The sequence below is a fragment of the Bos indicus genome, chromosome 24, assembly GCF_029378745.1.
Source record: "Bos indicus isolate NIAB-ARS_2022 breed Sahiwal x Tharparkar chromosome 24, NIAB-ARS_B.indTharparkar_mat_pri_1.0, whole genome shotgun sequence".
Classification (NCBI taxonomy): domain Eukaryota; kingdom Metazoa; phylum Chordata; class Mammalia; order Artiodactyla; family Bovidae; genus Bos; species Bos indicus.
Window position 1 is genome coordinate 43,810,335 of NC_091783.1, and position 25,116 is coordinate 43,835,450.

Below are 25,116 nucleotides of genomic sequence, written 5' to 3' on the forward strand. Positions count from 1 at the left end.
CAACATCTGCTTTGTAACAGGACTCTGAAGCATTGCCGCTTGCTTCTGGGACTCACCCCCTGACCTGTGAAGGAATGAAGGAACAGCAGGGACCTGGGAATGGCACTTGCCTTGAAACAGCATTCATGGAGAATGTCTGGATGCTCCAGCCGAGTAATTTTTATGAACTGTTAATTACATGTGCGGCCCAGTCCATTAAAACTGCAATGAGCATGTTCGCCTCTTTAGAATTTCTAAATATATGTGTGTGCATATCATGTTTGTGTGTAAATATACACATATGTATAAACACATCTATGTATATATGTGCATATATGTATATATGTACAAAGTCTGGATTTCTTCAGAGTCTGGATTATTTCTTCAAAGTCTGGATACCAAGGTCACACTACTTGAGAGTGGGGAAGCTGAGTTCTCGTAGAAGCTACACAAATTACTTCTTCAGTGACCTTGGCCAAATCATGCCTTTTCCTGGCTTCAAATTCCTTGTCTCAGGAGCTGGTTAGTTAGGCCTCTTCGAGCTGCAAGATATCACGTGGTTTTTGAGATTACTGCTGCATCTGGTCAGAGCCCTAGCGCCCTCTAACCAGGGCAGGGCATCAGCTTCTGCCTGTGAAATGCCCAGTCTGTCATTTAGAATAGACTGGGTTGGGTGTTAGAACCAAGGATCCCCTTGATTGGTCTCTCCATCTGCTTGGATTTTAAATTAAGTGTTAGCAGAAAGAATGAAAGTGTTGTGTTAGTTGCTCAGTCATGTCCGACTCTTTGTGACCCCATGGACTGTAGTCCGACAGGCTCCTTCGTTCATGGGATTCTCCAGACAAGAATACTGCAGTGGGTTGCCATTTCCTTTTCCAGATGATCTTCCAGACCCAGGGATCAAACCCTGGTCTCCCACATTGCAGACAGACCCTTTACCATCTGAGCTACCAGGGAAGCAGAAAGAGTAGAACTCCTCAGTTCCTGGTTTGCTTTTATTTTTTCTTTCCAAAATTATGTTGTTTAAATAGAGGAGTCAGGGAATGATTTTCAAGGATTTGAAGCCCTCAGTGGGTGAGCTGATGGCAAGAGTGCCCTTTTGCTTCGTAGGCAAGGCAACTGTAGGAAGAACTCAGATCACTGGCTTTCCCTCTGTGGCTTCTGCGCAGGTGTTTGGAGTGATAGGTAACTCGGCACCATCTCAGACCCAAAAGAGTCAGGCTCTTGCTTCCTGGGCCAGGACTCTGCTTCGCTAGCCCCAACAGGCTGGCAGGAAGACATGGAGCTCACTCCTTCTCCAGGGACCCCTGAGAAGGCGCATTTCACATGACCCAGCAGTCTGAGTAGGTCACTGAAGTGACAGGATTTTGAAAACAGAAAAATTTTCTCCTCGTCCATGAGTTTTGAATTTAATCTTTTTTCCACAAGACGAGAAATCAGACAGTTTATCTTAGTTTGTCTGTGAAAGGGTCTTCATGCGATCAAGCCTCCTTTTTCATTCTTGACCTTTTATCTTGAGAATAATTTTTAAAAACTCCAATCTCAGCGTCAGTGTTCAGGATGCAGCAGCTCCTATTTATGTGGTTGATGAGACGTAGGACCTGGAATGCAGAGCTGGAGTCGAAATTACCACCAAGAGTGTGCAGGTGAGCTGTGAGCTGTTTGGTGCTGTGACTGGCTGTTTTGTCAGATCGTTCAAGTATGTGTGGAATAAAGGAAAACCATGATCCTAGTCCTTTGTTTCCACATTACCACTGTGACTTTAGAAGAATGTCTGTGATTCTGTTTTTGCACTTGTAAACTGGCCTTGATTGTGTCCCTGGGCCACTGGCCTTGATTGTGTCAGGGGTGTATAAAACCTCCCAGTTTGCAGATCTTACATCTCAGGGGACAACCCAATTTGGTAGTAGAGGCCCTATCCTGTAGCTGTTCTTCAGGTTCTGTGTTTGAAAAGCTGAAAGATTTGGGGGCTTTTAACTGGACATGAACTGTTACAGTTATTTGGGTGATAGCATGCAGATAATGAATCTTGTTGGTCCTTTCGAAATGGACCTCGGTCAGTGTAGCTGTTGCAGTTTACCCTTTCTTTAGGGCACCACCCACTTATATTTCCTCAGGTCATAGAATTTGGAATTTTGAAAATTTCTCAGTGAGAAATAGATGCACACTTTACAGCTCCTTAAGATCTTGTTGCTGCTGCTGCTAAGTCACTTCAGTTGTGTCCGACTCTGTGCGACCCCATAGATGGCAGCCCAACAGGCTCCCCCATCCCTGGGATTCTCCAGTCAAGAACACTGGAGTGGGTTGCCATTTCCTTCTCCAATGCATGAAAGTGAAAAGTGAAAGTGAAGTCACTCAGTTGTATCTGACTCTTAGCGACCCCATGGACTGCAACCTACCAGGCTCCTCCATCCATGGGATTTTCCAGGCAAGAATACTGGAGTGGGGTGCCATTGCTTGTAGTTAAATTGTTGAGCACTATTTCTGAGTAAATGAGATAATTAAGATTTTTAAAGAAATACATGAGAGGATAAACCATTTCTGCCAGTGATTAAACACCGCAGCTGAGGAACCTGATGAGTGGAGGAGGTGTTTGTGGGAGTGCTCTTCATGGTCCCAAGGACTGTCCTGACTGCAGTGCAGGAAGACTATCCAGAGGCACGTAGCGTGGTGACACTCATTCAGAGCTCATGCACTGAACCTTACCTGTTGCTGTTTCTACCACATCTGCAGTTAACTTCCTCCATTGAAATCTTGAACCTGTCAAAAGTCATCCATGAAGGCTGGAATCAACTTCTTTCAAACTCCTATTAATGTTGGTCTTTTGAGCTCTTTTCATGATTCATGAGTATTCTTAATGGCATCTGGAGTGTGAATCTCTTCAAGAAGGCTTTCAGTTTTCTGTGGCTAGATCCATCAGAGGAATCACTATGGTAGCTATCATCTTATGAAATGTATTTCTTAAATGTTGAGACTTGAAATCAAAACTTATTCCTTGACCCATGGGCTGCAGAATGTATGCTGTGTTAGCAGGCATGAAAGCAATACTGCAGAGCTGAGCGGTCACCTGTGAGTGAGGCCAGTGAGACTCAACAGCACTCGGTATTGTCTGCCACTTACTATGCACGCGTGGCTTTGTTGGACCTTTGACACTCTTAGGGCATCAGGGGGTGATGAGGAAGAAGGTGGTGGTGACTGATGCAAGTCAGACCTTCATCAGTGTGTTTCTAGTATGTTCCCATGATGATGGAGCTTTGGGGAAGAAGATGACTTACCTTGTTTAATTGGGAAAAATGAAATACTTGAATAGTCAGTTACTTTTTCAGTGGGTGTCTTTCTGACTTTTTAAACTCTGACCTAGAGGGAGAAATACATCTCTTATCCCAGCCCAGTACAAACACAGACCCTTACGTGCAGAGCCCAAGCATACCTTCACTATTGCACTGCCTGCCTTGTGGATTGTGAGTTGGCTTAAAATCACTGTTTAGTTTCCTTTCTCTCTGAAGGCCAGACGGGTAACCCCACGGTTAGGGAAGGTAATGAGCTGTCTTCCACAGTCACGTGGAGATGTGCCGTGGGCCGAAGCATGAGTAGTGTTTGGTAGAGTGGATAAGACATATTGTCACTTGTGTGCTTGATGGGCTTGGCACTGGGTAGTCAGCCTGGCTTTTAACCCTTTTAAGAAAATTCTTACACAGTAAAGAGTGTAGGTATGATTTTTCCATGGTGGGGTGATTAGTGGTGTGCTCCCTTCAGTTTTTAATGTTGTATTTCACTCTTGGAATTCCGAGATGAGAAACAAGGCCATGAAAAAGAAAATTTGTCATCTACAAATAGTTTAACAGGAAGTCATGGTTCCCAGTTGGAGTATAGAAGGAAACCAGTACTTGGTGAAGTGGTCCAAGTTCGAGGTGTTTCTTAGGAGTTTATTATCTGAGTTGCATAGGTAAAACTTGGTTTTATGAATCAGCATTTACATGTAGAGGTGTTTTTAAACTTATGAAGTGCTATTTGCCGAATACCTTCATCTCATAGTTCTTTTTATTATATCGCTATTATTGAGATATTTCACATATGCAGTACAATTCCCCTATTTAAAGTATAGAATTCAGTAGTTTTTAGTATATTCACAGAATTGCAAAACCATCACCGTGATCTAAATTTAGAACATTTCTGTCAGTCTGAACAGAAACTTGAAGCCCATTACTAGCCACCCACCTTTTCTCCCAAGCTCCCAGCTTTAGCCCCACTCATCTCCTACTAGTCTCTGAATCTGCCTGCTTGGGATATTTCACATCAGTGTCTTTTGTGACAGCCTTCTTTCACGTAGCATGATATCTTCAAGGTTTTCTCATGTGGTAGCATGTATTAGTGCTTCATTTTGATCTAGTTTCAAAGCCAGCTTTTCACCACAAGTATGATAATTAGCTGTGAGCTTTGGTTGATGCCCTTCTGTTCCTGGTTTGTTGAGTGTTTTTATGATAAAAAGGTGTTGCATTTTTGCCAAATACTTTCTCCATTTTTTTTTTCCTAAGCTTTAAGCCAGCTTTTTTTCATTTGTTTACTTATAATAGTATATCACTTTAAATGATTTTTAGATGTTAAGCTAACCTTTCAGTCCTGGAAAAAATCCCAATTGGTCATGATAGATTATTGTTGTTCAGTTGCTAAGTCATGTCTGACTCTTTGTGACCCCATGGACTGCAGCTCGGCAGCCTGTCCTTCATTATCTCCTGGGGTTTGCTCAGACTCATGTCCATTGAGGTATCAATAGCCTCAGATATGCAGATGACACCACCCATCTGGCAGAAAGCAAAGAGGAACTAAAGAGCCTCTTGATGAAGGTAAGAGAGTGAAAAAGCTGGCTTAAAACTCAACATTCAAAAAACTGAGATCATGGCATCCGGTCCCATTCATGGCAAATAGATGGGGAAACAATGGAAACAGTGACAGACTTTATTTTCTTGGGCTCCAAAATCACTGCAGATGGTGACTGCAGCCATGAAATTAAAAGACGCTTGCTCCTTGGAAGAAAAGCTCTGACCAACCTAGCTGCTGCTGCTAAGTCGCTTCAGTCATGTCTGACCCTGTGCGACCCATAGACGGCAGCCCACCAGGCTCCCCCGTCCCTGGGATTCTCAAGGCAGGAACACTGGAGTGGGTTGCCATTTCCTTCTCCAGTGCATGAAAGGGAAAAGTGAAAGTGAAGTCGCTCAGTCGTGTCCGACCGACCCCTTGGACTGCAGCCTACCAGGCTCCTGCAGCCATGGGATTTTCCAGGCAAGAGTACTGGAGTGGGGTGCCATTGCCTTCTCTGGACCCACCTAGACAGCATATTAAAAAGCAGAGACATTACTGACAAAGGTCCATCTAGTCAAAGCTATGGTTTTTCCAGTAGTCATGTATGGATGTGAGAGTTGGACCATAAAGAAAGCTGAGCACCGAAGAATTGATGCTTTTGAACTGTGGTGTTAGAGAAGACTCTTGAGAGTCCCTTGGACTGCAAGGAGATCCAACCAGTCAGTCCTAAGGGAAGTCAACCCTGAATATTCATTAGAAGGACTGATGCTGAAACGGAAGCTTCAATACTTTGGCCACCTAATACGAAGAGCCAGTTCATTAGAAAAGCCCCTGATGCTGGGAAAGATGGAAGTCAGGAGGAGAAGTAGATGACAGAGGATAAGATGGTTGGATGGCATCACCGACTCAATGGACATGAGTTTGAGCAAGCTCTAGGAGATGGTGAAGGACAGGGAAGCCTGGTATGCTGCAGTCCATGGGGTCTCAAAGAGTCAGAGATGACTGAACAACTGAAAAAGCAACATGTCCACTGAGTTAGTGATGCCATCCAGCCATCTCATTCTCTGTCTCCCCCTTCTCCTCCTAACCCCAATCTTTCCCAGCCTCAGAGTCTTTTGTGATGAGTCAGCTTTTCGCATCAGTTGGCCAAAGTTATTGGAGCTTCAGCAACAGTCCTCCCAGTGAATATTCAGGGTTGATTTCTTTACAATTGACTGGTTTGATTTCCATGCTTTCTATGGGATTCTCAAGAGTCTTTTCCAGCACCACAATTTGAAAGCATCAGTTCTTTGGTGCTCAGCCTTCTTTATGGTCCAACTCTTAGTTCATACATGAGTACTGGAAAAACCATAGCTTTGAATATATGGCCTTTGTCAGCAAAGTCATGTTTCTCCTTTTTAATATGCTGTCTAGGTTAGTCATAGCTTTCCTTCCAAGGAGTAAGTATATTTTAATTTCATGGCTGCAGTCACCATCCACAGTGATTTTGGAGCCCACGAAAATAAAATCTGTCACTGCTTCCACTTTTCCCCTTTCTATTTGCCATGAAGTGTTGGGACCAGCTGCTTTGATCTTAGTTTTTTGAATGCTGGGTTTTAGCCAGCTTTTTCATTCTCCTCTTTCACCCTCATCAAGAGACTCTTTAGTTCCTTGTCAGTTTCTGCCATTAGAGTGGTGTCATCTGCGTACCTGAGGTTGTTGATTTTTTTCCCGACAATCTTGATTCCAGCTTATGATTGATCTAACCTGGTATTTTGCGTGATGTACTCTGCATATAAGTTAAATAAGCAGGGTGACAGTATACAGCTTTGATGTACTCTTTTCCCAATTTCAGGGCTTCCCTCATAGCTCAGTTGGTAAAAAAATCTGCCTGTGATGCAGGAGATCCCAGTTCGATTTCTGGGTCGGGAACATCCCCTGGAGAAGGGAAAGTCTACCCACTCCAGTATTCTGGCCTGGAGAACTCCAGGCAATGGGATTACACTCCATGGGGTCGCAAAGAGTTGGACGTGACTGAGGGACTTTCACTTTCCTAATTTCTAACCAGTCAGTGGTTCCATGTCCGACTCTAAATGTTGCTTCTTGACCCACATGCAGGTTTCTTAGGAGAAGGTAAGGTAGTCTGGTATTCCCATCTCTTTAAGAATTTTCCACAGTGTATTGTGATCCACACTGTCATAAGTTTTAGTGTAGTAAATGAAGGCAAAGTAGATATTTTTCTGGAATTCCCTTGCTTTCTCTGTGATCCAGTGGCTGCTGGCAATTTGATCTCTGGTTCCTCTGCTTTTTCTAAATCCATCTTGTACATTTGGAAATTCTCGGTTCATATACTGCCAAAGCCTAGCTTGAAGGATTTTGAGCATAACTTGCTAGCATGTGAAATGAGTACAATTTTACGGAAGTTTGAACATTCTTTGGCATTGCTCTTCTTTAGGATTGAAAACTGACCTTTTGCAGTCCTGAACACACTGCTGAGTTTTCCAAATTTGCTGATATATTGAGTACAGCATCATCTTTTAGGATTTGAAATAGCTCAGCTAGAATTCCATCACCTCTGCTAGCTTTTGTTGATAGTAATGCTTCCTAAGGCCCACTTGATCTCATACTCCAGGATATCAAGCTCTAGGTACATGATCACACTATCATGGTTATGCAAGTCATTAAGACCTTTTTTTTTGTATGGTTCTCCTGTGTATTCTTGTCACCTCTTTAATCTCTTATGCTTCTGTTAGGTCCTTATTGATTCTGTCCTTTATTGTGCCCATTCTTTCATAAAATGTTCCCTTGATACTTGAAATCTTAAGAGAGCTCCACTCTTGAAAGTCGTGTTGAGTAGCAGTCATGGGCCCTGGTTCCACCTTGTTTCTTCTGTATGGCGCACAGGTCACAGGTTTTCTGAACTCCAGTTTGCTTGTTTAATCCAGATGAGGACTCTGGATTAGTCCAAAGTTTCAGAAGCCACCTAGGGGTTTTGTTAAAATGCAGGCTCTGGTTGAGCCAGTGTGGGATGGCACCCACTTTCCTGTGTTTCTAACCATCACTCTGGACCACACTTTGAGTACACAGTTTCAAGGGGTTATTTTATTTCATGCTCCCACTGGCTATACAGTGGAGGACTCAGCTTTATTTTACACATGAGAAAACAGCTTTTGCAGCTGATGGAGTCAGATGGCAGAACTGGAACCAGACTGGGGTCTAACTGGCCCTGAATTTATCCATGTGAAGTATAAACTTCATACTGCTTTCCATTTTCTCCTGGGTTTGCAAGAGTAACTGTGGTTCTCTAAGTAAAAGCCACTTAGTAGGGAGAAGCTTAACTGTTGTGAAAATAAATATTGAGACAAACACAGAATAATAATAATTCTTTTTTTCAATAGAGGGAAAAAGTATTGTCATGGTATCAATAGTGTGCAGGTCAACTCCATAGTGCATTAATACAGGGACTTCATTGCTGTTTTGCAGCTATTTTAGGGTTATTTAACTTAGACTGATTTATTTAAGAAATGTTTAATCTGCTGTCAGCTTGGTAGCTGAGTCAAACCATGTAACATTTTTACAAAATGATGGGGCGTGAGGCACTGTGGTTGGAACACATGTAGGGCATTGAACATTTCTAGATAAATAGCTCTCTGTGTTACAGTTTTTTTTTTTTTTTAAAATTTTAATAATATATTTAACCCAGTGTATCCAAAATATTTTTTCAACCAACAAACAATCGACAAAAACATTACTGAGATTTCTTCATTCTTTTTCTTTTTTTCCATTCTAAGTCTTCAAAAATGGCACAGCCATTTTATACTCTCTCCAGTTTGGGAATCCCTTGCTGTCCTTTGGGAATCCCTTGCTGTACTAAACTTCTATATCTCCTTTTAAGAGCTCTTTGTCTTATAAGGTTAAACATAATTGTCTAATCAGATATTACTGCCAAAATATCTGAAACAAGCCAAAAGCTTGTTAGAAATGTGAACTTTCATCTCTTCTTAGCCTTTTGGCTAAGATCAAGTGAATTAAGAGCTTTCATTTACTACTATTATGCTGCAGTGCATCCCCAGTAGCTAATGTGCCTTGAGATATTAAGTAGTGATGGTATGGAACTATTGTGATGAGCAAGGTATTTAAAATTGTTTTCTTTTTTTATATTATTCTTTAAAAAATCTCTATTTTTATATATGAATTATAAACTGCTGCTGCTGCTGCTGCTGCTAAGTCACTTCAGTCGTGTCCGACTCTGTGCGACCCCATAGACGGCAGCCCACCAGGCTCCTCTGTCCATGGGATTCTCCAGGCAAGAACACTGGAGTGGGTTGCCATTTCCTCCTCCATGTGTTACAGTTTTTAAACACTAAAAATACATTAGTGAATTATTCTTTGCTATAGGCTGATGTCCACAAATGTCAAATAAACTACTACTGTGTTTTGAGTCTGTAGGAATGTAAAGTTCGTGTTCTTTTAAAATCCTCATCCATGACTTTAAGTGTAGCAAACTTACTAAAATGTACTATTTTGTGTTTTAAAGGCCAAATTCCAGGGTGTAAGTTTTATGTGGAAAATTTCATCTCAGGGCAGAATTTTATAGCATAGTCATAAACCTCAAAGAATGGGAATCTGTAATGGACAGAGCCATCACCTCTGACCAGAGTCGCCCTAACAGGCACACAAGACACATAAATGTCTCCCAGGGCCTCTGGCTCATGTAGAGACACAGAATCTTTACAGATTTTGAGAGTTAGTGCCTCAGTGGAATGTACATAGGTCCCCCGGAAACCACTGACCTGCTTTGATTAGTTTCAGGGCCCTTTGTCTGCAGACAGAACCCAGGACGAATCCCACCCAACTGTGAATGCTTGCAGGTCAGTCATGCTCAAGGTCTGTGTGTTTTCTCCAGGACTGTGTGTGTCACACAGGTCAGTGAATGGAGGGCCTTCACAGAGGGAACCTTGGGGCTGGAGGTGGGGGCTCAGCCCTGGTGGCCGCCACAGCCCCCGTGAAAGGACAAGCAGACAAGAACCACTCATCTGTCATGGTTAGCCACACATCCTGTGGGTGCAGGTGAAGCCGTTGGGTGGCATGTAGGGGTAGAGATGTGCATGGTGTTAAGTGACATGGTACCGGGAAGTTATTTTGTTACTTGTATTAACATGTGGTGAGTTTATTTTTAATGAAAAAATATTTAACATCTTCAGTTTTAATTTCAAATATGGTAAATGCTGGTAGATGTCATCCACATAGAGCTCTTTGGGGTAATGAGTCATGTTTAAGGGTACAGCGGGACCATGTCCCTGGAGGGCCGCCGGCCTCAGCAGTGCAGGAGGGAGGGCCCGGGAGGGTCCCAGGAGGATCCCGGGAGGGAGCACACTGACCAGAGAGCTGGCTCAGCACAGCCTGAGAGCAGGTGTTGTTTAAATAGTTCTTTCCCTCTGAAAGAAAGGCGAAGGCTTCTGTGCAGTCCCCATAGCTGAAGACTATCTCCCCTTGCTTGTACTGAACTTTTTAGTGTGATATTAGGTCAGATGAGTCATGTTTGTCAGATAAAACATAAGGTTCTAGGTGCTGTTGTCCTGTTCAGACCAAAAGAAATAAAGATCCAGAGCAAATAAAAAACAAGCTATAAAAATCTTAGAAGAAAAATATGTATAGAGTATTGGAGAGAAGACCTTCCTAATCAATGAGAAGCTTTGAAGCCATAAAGGAAAAAGATTATAACAATATATGATGGCATAAAAATTTATATTATCTCTAAACCCATGGAAAAGTTTCAAGAAGTGACAGACCAGGAGAAAATATTTGTAACACGTGTAGCAGATAAGATGTATAGCCATAATATGTAAAGACTGCTTACAAATGAGAAAGCTACAAATAAAGTAATATGAACTAATATGAAGAAAAATACAAATTACCACTAATCATAGGGAAAGATCACAATCACTAGTAACCAGGGAAATACAAATGACAACAAGATACATGTTTTTGCCCTCCGCCCCCACCCCCCCTGCAAATTAGTACAAATGGAAAGGGCCCAGCGTCTGGAGCCACGAGGCAGGAGATTCCCTTCCCTCTCTCTGACAAGAGCAAGTGTAGAAGGTCGTGTCAGTGTGTGGAATCTCTGCTTAGGGATGCTCACAAGTGTGGGTCCCACACAAATCTTTTTGATCATGGTAGAAAAAAGAAATCTAGCGGCATAAAGAGCAGTTGCTTAGAGAATGCAAGGTCCAGTGTTTCGTGTTTAGGAACTGGGGAATGAGATCTTGTTTAAAGATGTTTGTGAAGTATTGAGTGGAAAAAAAGAACAATATATTTGTACAGCAATTCCATTCATTGAAAAGAAGAAAGCCCTTATTCAAGACGTGAAAGACAGATACACAGAATGGCTGAGTTGTGCCCTGGATGACATGGGCATCGCGGTGAGAGCTGCTGGCTCGTGCGGGAAACTTGTATATTGTACACTATTTCCATATATGTTCTTTACATTTTAAAGGCATCTTCATTATTTTTTTATAATAAAAATACTTTTCAAGTGAAACAAATATATATCCACAAATGTCCATAGAAGTATGACAATGTAATTTGATTGATTTGCTGCAAATGGTCATCTGCATAGCCTTCCATATTCAGAACAAGATGACATAGGCTGACAGCTTCCAAGTGAAGCCTTAACACGTGTAGAGGCGTGTAAGGCCCCTCACTGAAGTCATCATCCAAAAAGCAGTACAGTTTTCTTGAGAAGATAAAACATTTATCAATTCCAGGGCACAAGGCAGCCTGAAAGGCAAGTTTTGAATACTCTGCTGTGCCGGGGTCCAGCCCCGGTGGAGTCAGGGGTTTCGAAGAGGAGACGGCATCGGCGATCAGGAAACAACAGCTTATTTAAACGTTAATTAAGGATATAAAGAGTAATAGAATAAGGATAGCTCAGGGAGGAAATTCAGTGGAGAAAAGAGGCTGAATAATTCAGCCAGAAGGTGAGATAAAGAACGACATGGGGAGACCAAGTTTCGGTGAACAAGGCCTGCACTTTATTTTCCAAAGTAGTTTTTATACCTTAAGTTATGCATAGAGAATAATGGGGGAAGGGGTAGAGTCATGCAGTAAGCCAGGCTTTCTTCCTGCAAACTTATCATACGCAAAAGTTTAGGTGATTTGCATCATCTTCTGGCCCAGAGGCCTGTTAACATTTTAAGACTCTTTCTTCAGAAAGTTTATTTTTCTCTAAAGGTGATTGGTCAGGAGCCACCCTCCAAAAGCATTAGATAAAGTTGTATTCCTATAGGGCAAAGGTGTGGTGGGCTATAACAAGTAAAAGAATTAACTCAAGGGTCCAAGGTTACAAACACTGCCAGGGACACAGCAGGTAAGGGATATGGAGACTTAGCAGCAAACATTGGCCCAACAAGTGAAAAACCCTTCACCAATACAATTTCTAATCAATCTTTTAACTGCTCAAAGGAATCTGTATTTAGACAGTTTAGAACATCTCATGCCTCTCACAAATGGGGGGCTCTGAGCAATCACATGTGGCCCGAAAAACCTATTCAGGCAGGCTAGAGGACTTCCAAAGGAGATTTTAGGTTGAAACACTATCAGACCCAGGAACTTTATTAACTGGAGCTGTAAGTTAACTCTTTTTCAGAGAGAGGTAGTGGGGGACAGCCCCCTGTAAAGTCAGAGGTGTAGGTGAGAGCACAAAGCAGTAAAGTAGGCAGACTCTGGTTTGGGGGGTAGGTGCTCGAGAATTTCCAGGGGGACTCCTGAGGCTCGATCCCGCCTTTGCGTATGCCGAGCCTCCTTCCTCATGACCTTTGCCGCGGGCTGAGTTCCTCACGCTGGCTCACAGCAGTGATAGAATTCCAGTTGAGCTATTCCAGATCCTGAAAGATTATGCTGTGAAAGTGCTGCACTCAATATGCAATATGCTGGGAGATGGCTCCCGGCACTGCTGTTCATTCACAAAATAGAAATAAAAGTTGGTAAAACAAGGCATTTTCTTAGGTTCAGTCTCGGTGCCACATTGGCAGCCCTTGATTCCATGCTTCCTGTCTGCTTGTCCCCAGAACTGTGGTCCCCTCCTAAGATGCCCACCTTGTGCTTGGCGGCCAGGGTGGGCCTCAATCTGCCTGCAGGAGCGATCCTCCAGGTGGGCACCTATGCAGTGGGTGCCCCAGAACCCAGCTTGGGCTCTGGAGTCTGTCCTCAGTCCACCACTTTGCCTGCCGTCAGGAGCACAAGATGATGGAGGTGGGCTCCTCATTGCTCATGCAGCCTCATCTGTGTCCTCGGGGATGGGCTTTGGGGTCCAGTCACACGGGCACCACTGAGTCCTAGACACGGACAGTTGTGTGCAGGCAGAGCGTTGTGAAGAAGTGTTTCTGCCTCACACGTGTGTCATGCCCACAGCGTGTGAGGATAGACGAGGTCATACTGGTGTCTGCAGCCCAGCTGCAGAGTCTCAGCCCTGGCCCTCAGACAGGCAGTGATTTCAGTTTCCCGGAGGTGCTGCCATTTTGATCCTGGTAGTGCTTTGTAGCTTCTGGGGCCTTCCTCCCCGAGGATGTACAAGTGCAGACAAGCCCCTGCCCACCAGCCACGAGGCCTTGGGTGTCCATAGCACAACAGAGCAGAGCGGACAGCTACCGTAGGGAGCCCAGTCATGGGCCAGGGGTGCATCCAGCCCACCCACCTGGGCCCTGCCGCCGCCCCATCCCCTGCCTGGCCTGGCAGGCCCATTTGTCAGTCTCTGTCCCTCAGGTGTGAAGCGGGGGCCAAAGTTGGGGTGGAGGATGGTGCCACAGGATGGGACTCATGGGTTCAGGAAGACCCTCCTTCTAACCCCACAGGATGATGCAGGGCTGGCCCTGGGCTCCGCTTCCCACAGAAGCACTGGCACCCACGCCCCCACACACTGCTGGTGAATGCATGGGTGGGGAGTGTGTGGTTTAGACAGACTTCTGTAATGGCGCAGTGGGAACCCAGTGGAGACGTGTCCTGTCCTTTCTCTGGGTGGTGCCTCTTCCCTCCAGGGTGCTGTGCGGCCATGGGGAGATGCTTTGGGAATCATAGTTTCAACATCTAGGGGCGGGAGGTCTGCCAGGGACCGGGCCCTGAGCCTCTCGTGTCGCGGGAGATGGAACCCAGGAGCTGCCTGCCCTGGGAAAGGTGCCCGAGTGGTGGCTGCCTGTCCCGTGTGACATGGGTCCGTCTCAGGACAGAACCTGTCTAAGCAGCTGGGGCCTTCCTCCCTCACCTGTTAGCCACACGGCGATACCCTCAGGCAGCAGGCCTGGAGAAGTTTCTGTCCCTGGAGGGCCTGGGAGGGGGTGGCCCCATGCCTGGCTGACGACTCTCCTCTTCGTCACAGCGGAGCTGGAGTTCGCTCAGGTGGTTGTGGTGGTGGTGGTGGTCACAGTGATGGTCGTGGTCATCTTCTGCCTGCTGAACCACTACAGAGTATCCACCCGGTCCTTCATCCACCGCCCGGGGCAGGGCCAGAGGCAGGAGGACAGGCCGCAGCTGGTAAGTGTGGGCTGGGTCTGGGTCTCCCCGGGGGTGAGGCTGGGGCTGGGACCACGGGCACAGGATGGCACTGGGCTCAGCTCATAAATCCACCACACGGAATGCCCAGGTCAGGGTGCGATGGTCACCGATGCATCCTGCGTCCCTGCCTATACTATGAGACGGTGGCTCAGCAGGGCAGGGCTGTGAGGGTGCCAGCCGTCGGGGCATGAGGGCTGGCGGGTTGTGTGGGCTTCAGATCTGTTGTCCCCGTGAGTGGAGCTGAGGTTTCTCCAGTGTCCTGTGTCCCTGGCAGCCAGAGTCTGGGAAAGAGTGGGACTGCTGGGTGCTGCCCCCAGACCTACAGGGACAGTGTCTGTGCCTCCAGACCCACAGGGACAGGGGCCTGCAGGTCAGCCCTGAGGGACTCCTCCTCCTCCGCCTTCCCTCGCCCTCTATATCCCCTTCCTGCCGCATTTCCTCCCTGAGTCCCTGTGCCGGGCAGGTGCATCCCAGGGCTTGGATTTTTCTTCTGATAAAACCAGGGAGGTGTGAATACCACTCCCAGAGGTTTCACAAACTCATGATGCACGTTTACACAGTGACCAGAAACCGTTCAGTCCAGGCCAGGGCTCTGTTTCATGTCTAGTTGGGACACGACACAGATGGGATCCTGGAGTGCTGGGGGTCGCTGCCCAGGAACGTGTCCCCCAACTGGCAGCACTTCTTCCCCCTAATTACTGCCTCTTCCCTTAGGGCTCCTGAGAGGTACCACCGCCTTTCACGTGGCTCTGGGAGAACAGTGTGACCCGCTCACAGTCAGGGTCCCACCGGGGACCATCTGTGGCTGTCACGGTGCAGGGACGCTGCTGTAGTGATGCTCTGAGCCTGAGCGCACCCCCTCCACTCCGCCCCATCCTCCCTAGGGGCCCTTCGGTAGTCGCACTGATGCTGCTACACACGTGGGTCTCGTGGCTGCCTCGGGGACGACAGCAGTGACGAGAGCCTTTGCCCGCAGTTCCCCAAGCTAGGCGTGTCCACAGGGAACCTGCCTCATCAGAGGGTCTTGGTGTGGGCTCTGCCTGCCTTCGTTCCCTGGGTCATTGAGTGGACGTGGGCCTGGTACCCACCAGTCGAAGAAACGTCACAGCGAACCCCAGCCTCCCCCCATCAGCAGTGCTGTGGCTATTTTTGGTGGTATTTTCTGTCTTGGGGGAGGCTGGGGGTCTCCAGAGGCCATTTGTGTGTGGGGAGGGTTGCAGAGCAGGAGGCTGAAAACTGTAGGAGGATGTGGGGTAAGGCAGCTTCAAGGTGCCCTTCTGGATGCCCCAACATGTAGCCAGCCTCCCCACAAGGGGCCTAGAGGGTCCGGGCTACCCATGGCCTCATGTGGTTTGTGCTTCTTTGGAGGTGGCCAGGGTTTGGAGGTGCGGTGCCTGCTGTTGGCAGCTGGTAGGTGTGGCGCGCCCCCTGCCGGCCTCCCCGTGTGTGAGCATCCAGGGCTCTGAGCCAGTGCATTGCTGGGACTCCCGCACTTCTGTGGGCCTTTTGGCCCATTTGTTCTGGAACCGTGTGAGGTCTCCACAACCATGTTAGTAAAGAGTGTGTTTATTTTAAAGGGGTGTGAGAAGGGCTGGGCATCTAATTTATCATCTTCTAGAAAGTTTGGTTTAACACTATTGGTTAATGTTATTTTCATATATTTCTTGGGGGAAGAGCTGATAGTCAAGGTGGAACAATGAAGCCCAATAGTCCGCTTTTGTTTTTGAGGAGAGGCTGAACATGTAGATGTTCTGATGTGGTTGAGGAAACTTGACTCCTTTTCTGCACTAATGGGCTTTCCCTTTATCCAGAAGGGAAAGGCAAGCTGGGGCCTCAGTAGCCGTGACAGCCCGGGTTCTCACAGAGAGCCCTCTGGGAAAAGGTGGGTTGGATCAGTGGCCCCTTTGGGCCCAGCTTGCTCAGTTTTAGAGGATTTGCTTTGTGCAGTCATAGCCCTTTCCTCATGTGGCCCCTTGCTGCCCCCAAGACCTGTGGAAGGACACACTTCTTTGCCAAGAGAGGGACAGATGGAGGCTGTTTTGGCAAGGCTAGTGAGCCTGCATCACCACAGTGTCCCTGAAATGCCTTTCCAGGGGGCCAGGGCAGTAGGAGGGACCAGCGCTAAATTTGGTGGAAGCAGCCATTTCTGGATGAAAATGAAAAAGAGCTATCAGTCAATTGGCTGCAGTTAAGTTATAAGAAAAGGAAATGCTTCAGTAGTGGTAGCAGCAGTTAAGTGGGTTTGTGATAAAAAGCTTTGTGTTCTTTCTGAGGGAGTCTGCTCTTAGTTTGTAGAACCATTTTTTTTAAACTTAGTTATTTTGGCTGTGACACTTGGTCTTCGTTGCTGTGCAGTGGGCTTTCTCTAGTCGTGGTGCGTGGCTTCCTCACTGCAGCGGCTCCTCCTGTTGTGAAGCACTGGCTTTATTTGCTCCAGCTTCAGCAGTTGCAGCTTGTGGGTTCTAGAGAGGCTGAATAGCTGTGGCACGTGGCTTAGTTGCTTCATGGCATGTGGAATTTTCCTGGACCAGGGATCGAACCCATGTCCCCTGCTTTGGCAGGCAGATTATTATCCACTGCTCCATCAGGGAATCCCTATAGAGCCTGGTTTATGTGAGTTTGGAATTTTCTTATTTGTTCTCTGAGGATAGATTTGATTTTTGGTACCCGCCAAAATCCATTTAGAGTTAAATCTCAAGAGTTGATGATGCAGTTGATGCAGTTGATCAAGTTACTGATATGATTTTGGTATAAAGTCAAGTGTGACCAATAGTAAGCCTGATGTTGTTCGGGCTACAAACTAATGCTGCAGAGGAAGGCCAGGAAGGACCCAGGAGGGGATGGTGGACAGAAGCTTGGTCTCCGTTGTTAAGGCTCTTGTGATAAGGCTATGTTCATGTGTTACTTCTGTTCATCTGCTGGTAAAGTTTGCTTTTACTTAGTCCTTAAAAATTGATGTGGTTTGTTCTGGGGGGGAAAAAGTGTCCTCTGAATTATCTTGATTCTGAGTGGTCCCTGTTGGGGAGGCTGACCTGGGCATCTAAGGGAGGTGGCTAGGATGGCTCTGCTCCTCCCCCACCAGCTCCACGGCGAGAAGGCACGTGGCCTGAAAGGAGGCTCACAGTGTTTGGCCCTGAGCTCTCTGGTTCCCAGGCTACTTCCTCTGGAAGCCTGACTGCTCACTGGCCCTGCCCCCAGCCCAGGAGGCATCACAGTCCTCCTCTTGGATTTGGTTCTGGGCCTGTAGGCTTTCTTTAGCTGTTGATTGTTCTAGACAGTAAAGGAGTCCCTTTGTTTTCCTCCCAGGAGAACTTTCTTCATGGTTTGTCTTTCCCTTAGGGGATGTGTTCTACACTGAATCAAGTTGGGAGGGAAGAAGTCTTGAGAAGTCTGATGATGGCTGCCCAAGGTGGACAGTCACCAGCGCCTAAGCTGTTAGTGTCGCCTGGATGGAAAAGTCAGTACGACTGAGGAATCTGTCTGGGAATAGGGAATAAACAAGAGAAAATGGACTTTTGTTGTTGTTTGGTCGCTAAGTTGTGTCTGACTCTTTGCAACCCCATGAATGGCATGCCATGCCTCTCTGTTCATCTCCCTGAGTTTGCTCAAACTCATGTCCATTGAGTCAGTGATGCCATCCAACCATCTCATCCTCTGTCGTCCTTCTTCTCCTGCCCTCTTTCTCAGCATCAGAGTCTTTTTCAATGAGTCAGCTCTTTGCATCAGATGGCCAAAGTATTGGAGCTTCAGCTTCAGCATCAATCCTTCCAATATAATATTCAGGGTTGATTTCCTTTACGTTTGACTGGTTTGATCTCCTTGCTGTCCAAGGGACTCTCAAGAGTCTTCTCCAGCACCACAGTTCGAAAGCATCAGTTCTTTGGCACTCAGCCTTCTTTATCAGATGGCAAAGTTGTTGCTAAATACCCAAACATCAGTTTTAGCTATGCTTTTCATCCTGGAACAGGGAGTAAAATAAAATTTCAAATATTTGAGGCCATATGATAATGTTCATTTGCTGTGAGGAACCCTTGGGTAGAAACTGAAATATCCAGCAGTGATCTTGCTTTATACAAACTGGCTGTGTCACCTCCAGCGAGTCATGTACCCTCCTTGGGCCTCAGTTTCCTCCCATCCAAAATGAGTGAGAATTGGCTCAGATCAGAGACCTTCAGATTGTCTGACCACTTTAACCAAATGTGTAGGAAAGACATAGCACTTAAATTGATACCACTTAGCTCTTGAAGAGGCTGCAGTTCACAGTATGGAAAACTCTGTACTGGGTGTTTCCAGTGCCCAAATCTGATGATCCCTGTGGTCCTCTGTGGATTGAAAGGAGAGTTTAGTTGAGAGCTACACCAAGAACTTTGGGGGCATGGGGTGGTATCATGTGGTCACAGTGCCCATGGTCCTACGGCAGCAAGTGGGCTTCAGCTGCAGCTCACAGCACCAGCCAGTGAATCCTGGTCACAGATGACTCTCTTTCAGTGCTATAAGGATGGTATCCTTTGGATGGGAAAAAAATCTAAGAGATACAGACAAAAAAAAGAGTATTAGTACTCTGAGCACTTATATATCAACACATTGAATAAAAATAATAACCCAGATGAAATGGACAGATTCCTAGAAACTCCCTCCTAAGACTGAGTCCTGAAGAAAGAGAAAATATGAATTGATCTATAACTAGTAAGGAGATTGAATCAATAATCAAAGACCTTCCAACAAAGAAATTTCCTAGACTAAATGGCTTAACTGGTGAATTCTACAAAACATTCAAAGAATTGACACCAGTCCTCAGACTCCTCCCCCAAAATTGAAAAGGATGGAACACTTTTGAACTCATTTTATAGGCCAGCATTGCCCCAGTACCAAAACCAGACCAAGACACAACAGGAAAAGAAACCAATGGCCAACATCCCAGATAAACACTGATGCAAGAATCCTCAATGGCACTAACAAATGAGAATTCAGCAGCATAATAAAAGGATTATATCACCATGACCAAGTGGGGTTTATTTCTGGAATGCATGGAGGGTTCCACATTATGAAATCAATCTATGTAATTCACCTAACAGAGTGAAAGGAAAAAAAAACTACGTGATCGTCTCATTGATACAAAAAAGGTATCTAACATAATTCAACACCCTTTCATAATAAAAACATTCAACAAACTAAGATACAGGGAAGCTGCCTCAGCAGTGAAGTCATCTGTGAAAAGCCCACAGTGAACATGATACACAGCAGTGAATGACTGAGAGCTTCCCTGCCAGACCTGGACAAGGAAGGAGGATGCGTGCTTTCACCACTTCTGTCCAACACAGCTGGAGCAGCAAGGCAAGAAAGAAATGTATCTCAGTACGAAAGGGAGAAGTAAACTTAACCTCTCTTTGTAGATGACATGATATGTAAGAAAACCCTAAGCGTTCCAATTAACAAATAAACAAAAACTCCACTAGAACTAATAAGTTCAGCAAAGTTGCAGGACACAAAATCAGGGCCCCCCCCCCCCCCCCCCCCCCGCCCGCCAAAATCAGTTGTGTTTGTTTACACTAACAACGAACAATCCAAAAAGAAATTAAAACAGTTTACAATAACATCAAACAGAATAAAATACTTAGGAGTAAACTTAACCATGAATATGAATGGTTTGTAGTGTTGCTGAAAGAAAATCATTCTCAAGTAAATGGAAAGGTATCTTGGGTTCATGGACAGAAAGACTTGATACTGTTAAGATGTGGGAACTACCGAGAGCAATCCACAGAGCCAGTATAAGCCCTGTCAAAATCACAGCGATGTTTTTCTGCAGAAATCGAAAAGCCCATCCTGAAATTCATGGGACTCCACTCCGCCCATAGCCAAAATAATGTTGAAAAAGAATAACGAAGTTGGAAATTACATACTTCTTGATTTCAAAAATTACCAGAATGCAATAAAGACAAACATTTAGACCAATAGGATAGAATAGAGAGCCTGGAAATAAACTCCCCCATGTATGGTCAGAGGGGCTTCCCTTGTAGCTCAGTCAGTAAAAGAATCTGCCGGTAATGCAGGAATCCACCTGCAATGCAGGAGACCTGGGTTCGATTCCTGGGTCCGGAAGATCCCCTGGAGAAGGAAATTGCAACCCACTCCAGTATTCTTGCCTGGAAAATTCCATGAACAGAGGAACCTGGTGGGCTACAGTCCATGGAGTCGCAGATTTGTCAGACATGACTTAGCGACTCAACTACCATATATGGTCAGGTGATTTCCAACAGGGGTTCCAAAGACCATTCAAGGAGAAAGGACACTCTTAAAAAATGTGTTGGGAAAACTGGGTGTTCATTGCAAAATAACGACATTGAACCCTTATCTACTAGCATATACAAAAAGTTAATTCAAAACGTATCAAAACCTAAATGTACAAGTTAAAACTATTAAACTCTTAAAACAATAGGGAAAAAGCTTCATGACATTGGATTTGGCAATGGTATCTTGGATCTGACACCAAAAGCACAGGCAACCAAAGAAAAAAAATTGGTAAAGTGGACTTCAAAAATTAAAATCTTAACCTTATCACAGGACACTATTAAGAGATTGAAAGGCAACTCACAGAATGGGAGAAAATATTTGCAAATCACATATTGATATTCAAAAAGTATAAAGAACTTTTATAACAACAAAGTAAGTCAACATAATTTTAATTTAGGCAGATTTGAAATAGGCAAAGAACCTGAGTAGATACTTCTCCAAGGAAGCTAATACAAATAGCCAACAAGCACATGAGAAGAGCTCAGGATCACTAATTGTGATGGTTAATTTTATGTGTCAGCCTGACGGAGCTAAACAATGCCTGGATAAATCATTACTTTTGGGTGTGTCTGTCAGAGTCATTCCAGAAGAGATAGCCATTCAACTCAGTGGACGGAGTGAAGAAAATCTGCCTTCACCAGTGTGGGTGAGCATCATCCAATCCCTGAGGGCCTGGGTAAAACAAGAAGGTGGAGGATGGACATGTTCTTTCTTCCTCTCTTTTCTTGGGCTGGGATGTTGATTTTCTCCTGCCCTTGGGCATCAGAGCTCCTGGTGTGGGGGCCTTGGAAATCCACAACATATATCAGTGGCCTCCCCGGTTCTCAGTTCTTCATTATTTGGACTGAATTATACCACTGGCTTTCCTGGTTTTCCATCTTACACATTGCAAATGTGGGACCTCTCTGCCTCCATGAACACGTGGTCGATGCCTATAATCAATCTGTCTCCTGTTTCTCTGGAGAACCCTGACTTAACATACTAACCATACACAGGCCAAAACCAGAGTGAGATGCCACATCACACCCACTTGGACTGGTTATCAAGAAACTAGAAGATCAGGATTGGCAAGAAATTGGAACCCTGTGCTCGTTGGTGAGAATGTGAAATGGTACCACCACTATGGGAAACAGTAGTGGTTCCCACCACCCCTCCACATTAAACATGGAGTTACCTCATGACCCAAAAGTTCTCCTCCACGAAAAGCAGAGATTCAGAGAGATTTGTACACCCCCGTTTACAGTAGCATTATTCATGATGGCCAAAAGGTGGACCCAACCAAGATACCTATGAGTAACAAAATACAGTATGTCCCTGCAGTGGATTATTACTCATTCTTAAAAAGGAAGGAAATGCTGACACTGGCTGCACCATGGATAAGCAATAAAGTCATTATGCTCAGTGAAGTAAGGACAGTATTGTATGATTCCACTTGGATGAGGTCCTTAGAACAGTCAGATTCATAGAGACAGAGGGTAGAGTGCTGGTCACCAGGGCCTTGGGTGGAAGGAATACAGAGTTGGTGTTTAGTAGGTGTGGTGTCTCAGTTTGGGAAGAAGACAAATTCTGGAGATGGATGCGGCGATCAGTGCATGGCAAGTGGATGGATTTAATGCCACAGAACCATATGCTTTCAAATGATTAAAATAGTAAATGTTACATATAACTTACCACAACTTTAAAAAAGACAATTTTGATTTTCCACTCATCATCCAGCCCGAAAAAAGTGCCAGATTTAAGAGGAAAAAATGCAGTCATTGTGTTCTGGGTCTGCAGCCGGCATATCTGGATCATTGGGATGGTAAAGACAATCACTTGGAAGAGCACGTGATTTTTTAATCTTTAATACAGATGTTTTAGTGTCAGGTTCAACTTAGGGGAAAGTTTCCTGCCAATGTGGCTGGAGGAGTAAAATACAAAGCAGATTCCTCGAGGATAAAGGAGTCTGAAAACACGCATCTTCAGCCTGTGAGATCCAGAGCTGTCCTGTTCCTTCTCCACAACATGCAGATTCCCTGGAGCCCCTTGTGGTGGCCCAAGGCATTGTGGGCCTAGGTCCTGGTGGCCCTGCTCCCCGCGGCACCCATGGGGGCATCTTTAGGTCACCAAGAGGTGCTCTGTGGACACAGCTTGAGTGAACAGTTCTCACAAGCACACAGCTAGGAGAGATGCAGTGCATATGGGCCTGGGTAATGGTGCTGGCTTGATTTCATTCCTGTTGCTGTAAATTCTATAAACTGCTAACTTATTTCTCAGCTTACTCCGCCGTGGTCAGAGGACCTGGCTCCCCGGGGCATTTGCTGTGGTCGCTGTGGCGCTGGTGATGTAGATGTGTCCCCAGGGGGAACAGGCTGAGTGGCCAGAGAAGCAGGGGGAGGGGAGGTCTGGAGGGGTGGGGTTGACAGGAGGGACTGTGAGAAGCAGGGCTGGGAAGCATGTGGATTTAGAAACAGAGAGGTTGATGTGAATTTGGTGAAATACAGGACTGAGTGTGTACAGGGCTTGGTGTGAATCTTTTTCAGGCATTTTTTCAGTTTTGCTAATTTCTAGGGAAATAAAACCATTGAGAATGGTTACTGCCATTTTCAGAAAATGCGCCACCCTTCTGGGTCCTTCCTCATCTGCTTCATCTGGCGTTGTGAGTTCTGGCCATCAGGCTGTTCCCTGTGCTTTAATCTTCTGCTGTTGTCACCAAGAGTAGAATTCTGAGTTCTGGAAACAGTGGAGGGTGTTCTGTGCTGTTCTCAACGCTTGGGGCTTGGACACCTGGTTAGTCACTCTGTGGCCTATCGCCATTACATGGTTGTATAGTCAGACCTAAGGATGCCACCTGCTTGCAGTGAGGGGGGCTGTGCTGGACGCTGGCCTGCAGGGAGCAGGGAAGGTCACCTTTGCCTCTGAAGGTCACCTTTGCCTCCTAGGTCTGCCTCTGGTCACTTTCAGGTCACAGGAGGCTACGATGGCAGATCATGTGTACTTATTCTTTTGGAATCCAAAAATGTGGGCACTACCCTCACTCTGATGCAGTTCTTATCAATCACAACAGCCCAGCAGACCCTGCTGTAGTCAACAATGAGTTCAGAAGGGATACCACATGGAAATACTCGGTTGATAGGTTCATGGTCTTAGAAGTGATCCTTAGTCATGCCTACTGTTTGCTTGTCAGCCTGGCCAAACATTTGTGAAACAAGATACTACAACTCAATCTCAGGTTCCACTTACCTTGTGAATGTTTGTACTGAAGAATCAGTTCATTGGAAGATGCCCAGAAGGCTCTTAGGTTTGGGAAACTCAGTTTTCCGTTTGAAAGCCCACTGGTGTAGATGGGCAGTGCTTTCCTCCTGCTGCTGTTAACGGGCAGCCCCAGCTCGGAAGGCTTGATACCAGAGTTGCACACACACATGTGTAGATTGAGAGACTCCAGACCTTTCTCAATGCTACTGTGGGGAGATTTGTTGTACTTGTGGCCACAGGTTTCCTCGAGGTGCAGATTAAGGGCTGGGCTTTGTGGTCCTGGGTGTTAAACAGTCTGTGTTCAGCAGAGTGTGTGTGATGCCTTGGCTTTGGGTGCTGCTACGTGAAACTAATTATCTTCCTGTGATGTCCACTCCCTGCTCCCCACCCAGGAAGGGTGCCTGTGGCCTTCAGACGGCTCTGAACCTCGGCCCACCTCAGAGGTAAGGGATTGGAGACTGGCGAGGTGTGGGTGGCAGGAAATGAACAAAATTGGTGGAAGGGTTGAATGTGTCAGCACAAAGACTAAGATGTGTGCTAATAACCTGGTTTAAGAGGTGGGGGAGGAACTTCCCTGGTGGTCCAGTGGTATTAAGACTTCACCTTCCAATGCAAGGGGTTCAGTCCCCGGCCAGGGAGCTAGGATCCCACATACCTGGAGGCCAATATAACCAAAACATAAAAGTGTTGTAACAGATTCAATAAAGACTTAGTATGATCGGGAAGGGGCTTTCTAGGTGGTGCAGTGGTAAAGAATCTGCCTGCCAATGCAGGTTCGTTCTCTGGGTGGGGAAGATCCCCTAGAGTAGGAAATGCCAACCCACTCCAGTATTCCTCCCTGAAAAATTCCATGGACAGAGGATCCTGGTGGACCACAGTCCATGAGGTTGCAAAGAGTTGGACACGACTGAGCATGCACACACATACAATTGGGAAAATAAGTTTTTTGCTTTTAAGTTAAAAATATGGTATGAGAGAAGTTGATGGATGAATATATATCTTTATATATGTATGTCTTTCCTCTAGAAGAAAGTTGAATGGTGAATAAGTTATGTTAAATAAAATGTCTGGATTCTTTTGGGGAAAAAAAATCTATAATCATCTTTACTTTGGAATATAAAACATTTTTCATGTTGTTTGCTAAAAATTACAGGAAATTTTATCCAAAATAACTGGATAAGTCTAGAAGCCAGAAAGAAAAAGTCACTTGTTTCATATTTTAAAGTAACTGATAGGGCAACAGGTTCCTATAAATAAGTCATAAGTTGTCCCAACCTTGTATCT

The 25,116-nt window shown here is 45.5% G+C and overlaps 1 protein-coding gene across 10 annotated transcripts in view; it reads left to right on the forward strand.

Annotated features, from left to right (window-relative positions):
• LDLRAD4 (low density lipoprotein receptor class A domain containing 4) overlaps positions 1-25,116 on the forward strand; it is a 180,760-nt gene that overhangs the window by 148,971 nt on the left and 6,673 nt on the right. For 9 of the 10 annotated variants that reach the window (XM_019986511.2, XM_019986519.2, XM_070778552.1 and 6 more), the window contains 2 exons: positions 14,132-14,286; positions 24,225-24,275. In XM_019986511.2, the coding sequence (XP_019842070.1) occupies positions 14,132-14,286; positions 24,225-24,275 (206 nt within the window). The remainder of the gene's footprint in view (positions 1-14,131; positions 14,287-24,224; positions 24,276-25,116) is intronic. The other variant, XM_019986518.2, reaches the window with a different exon arrangement.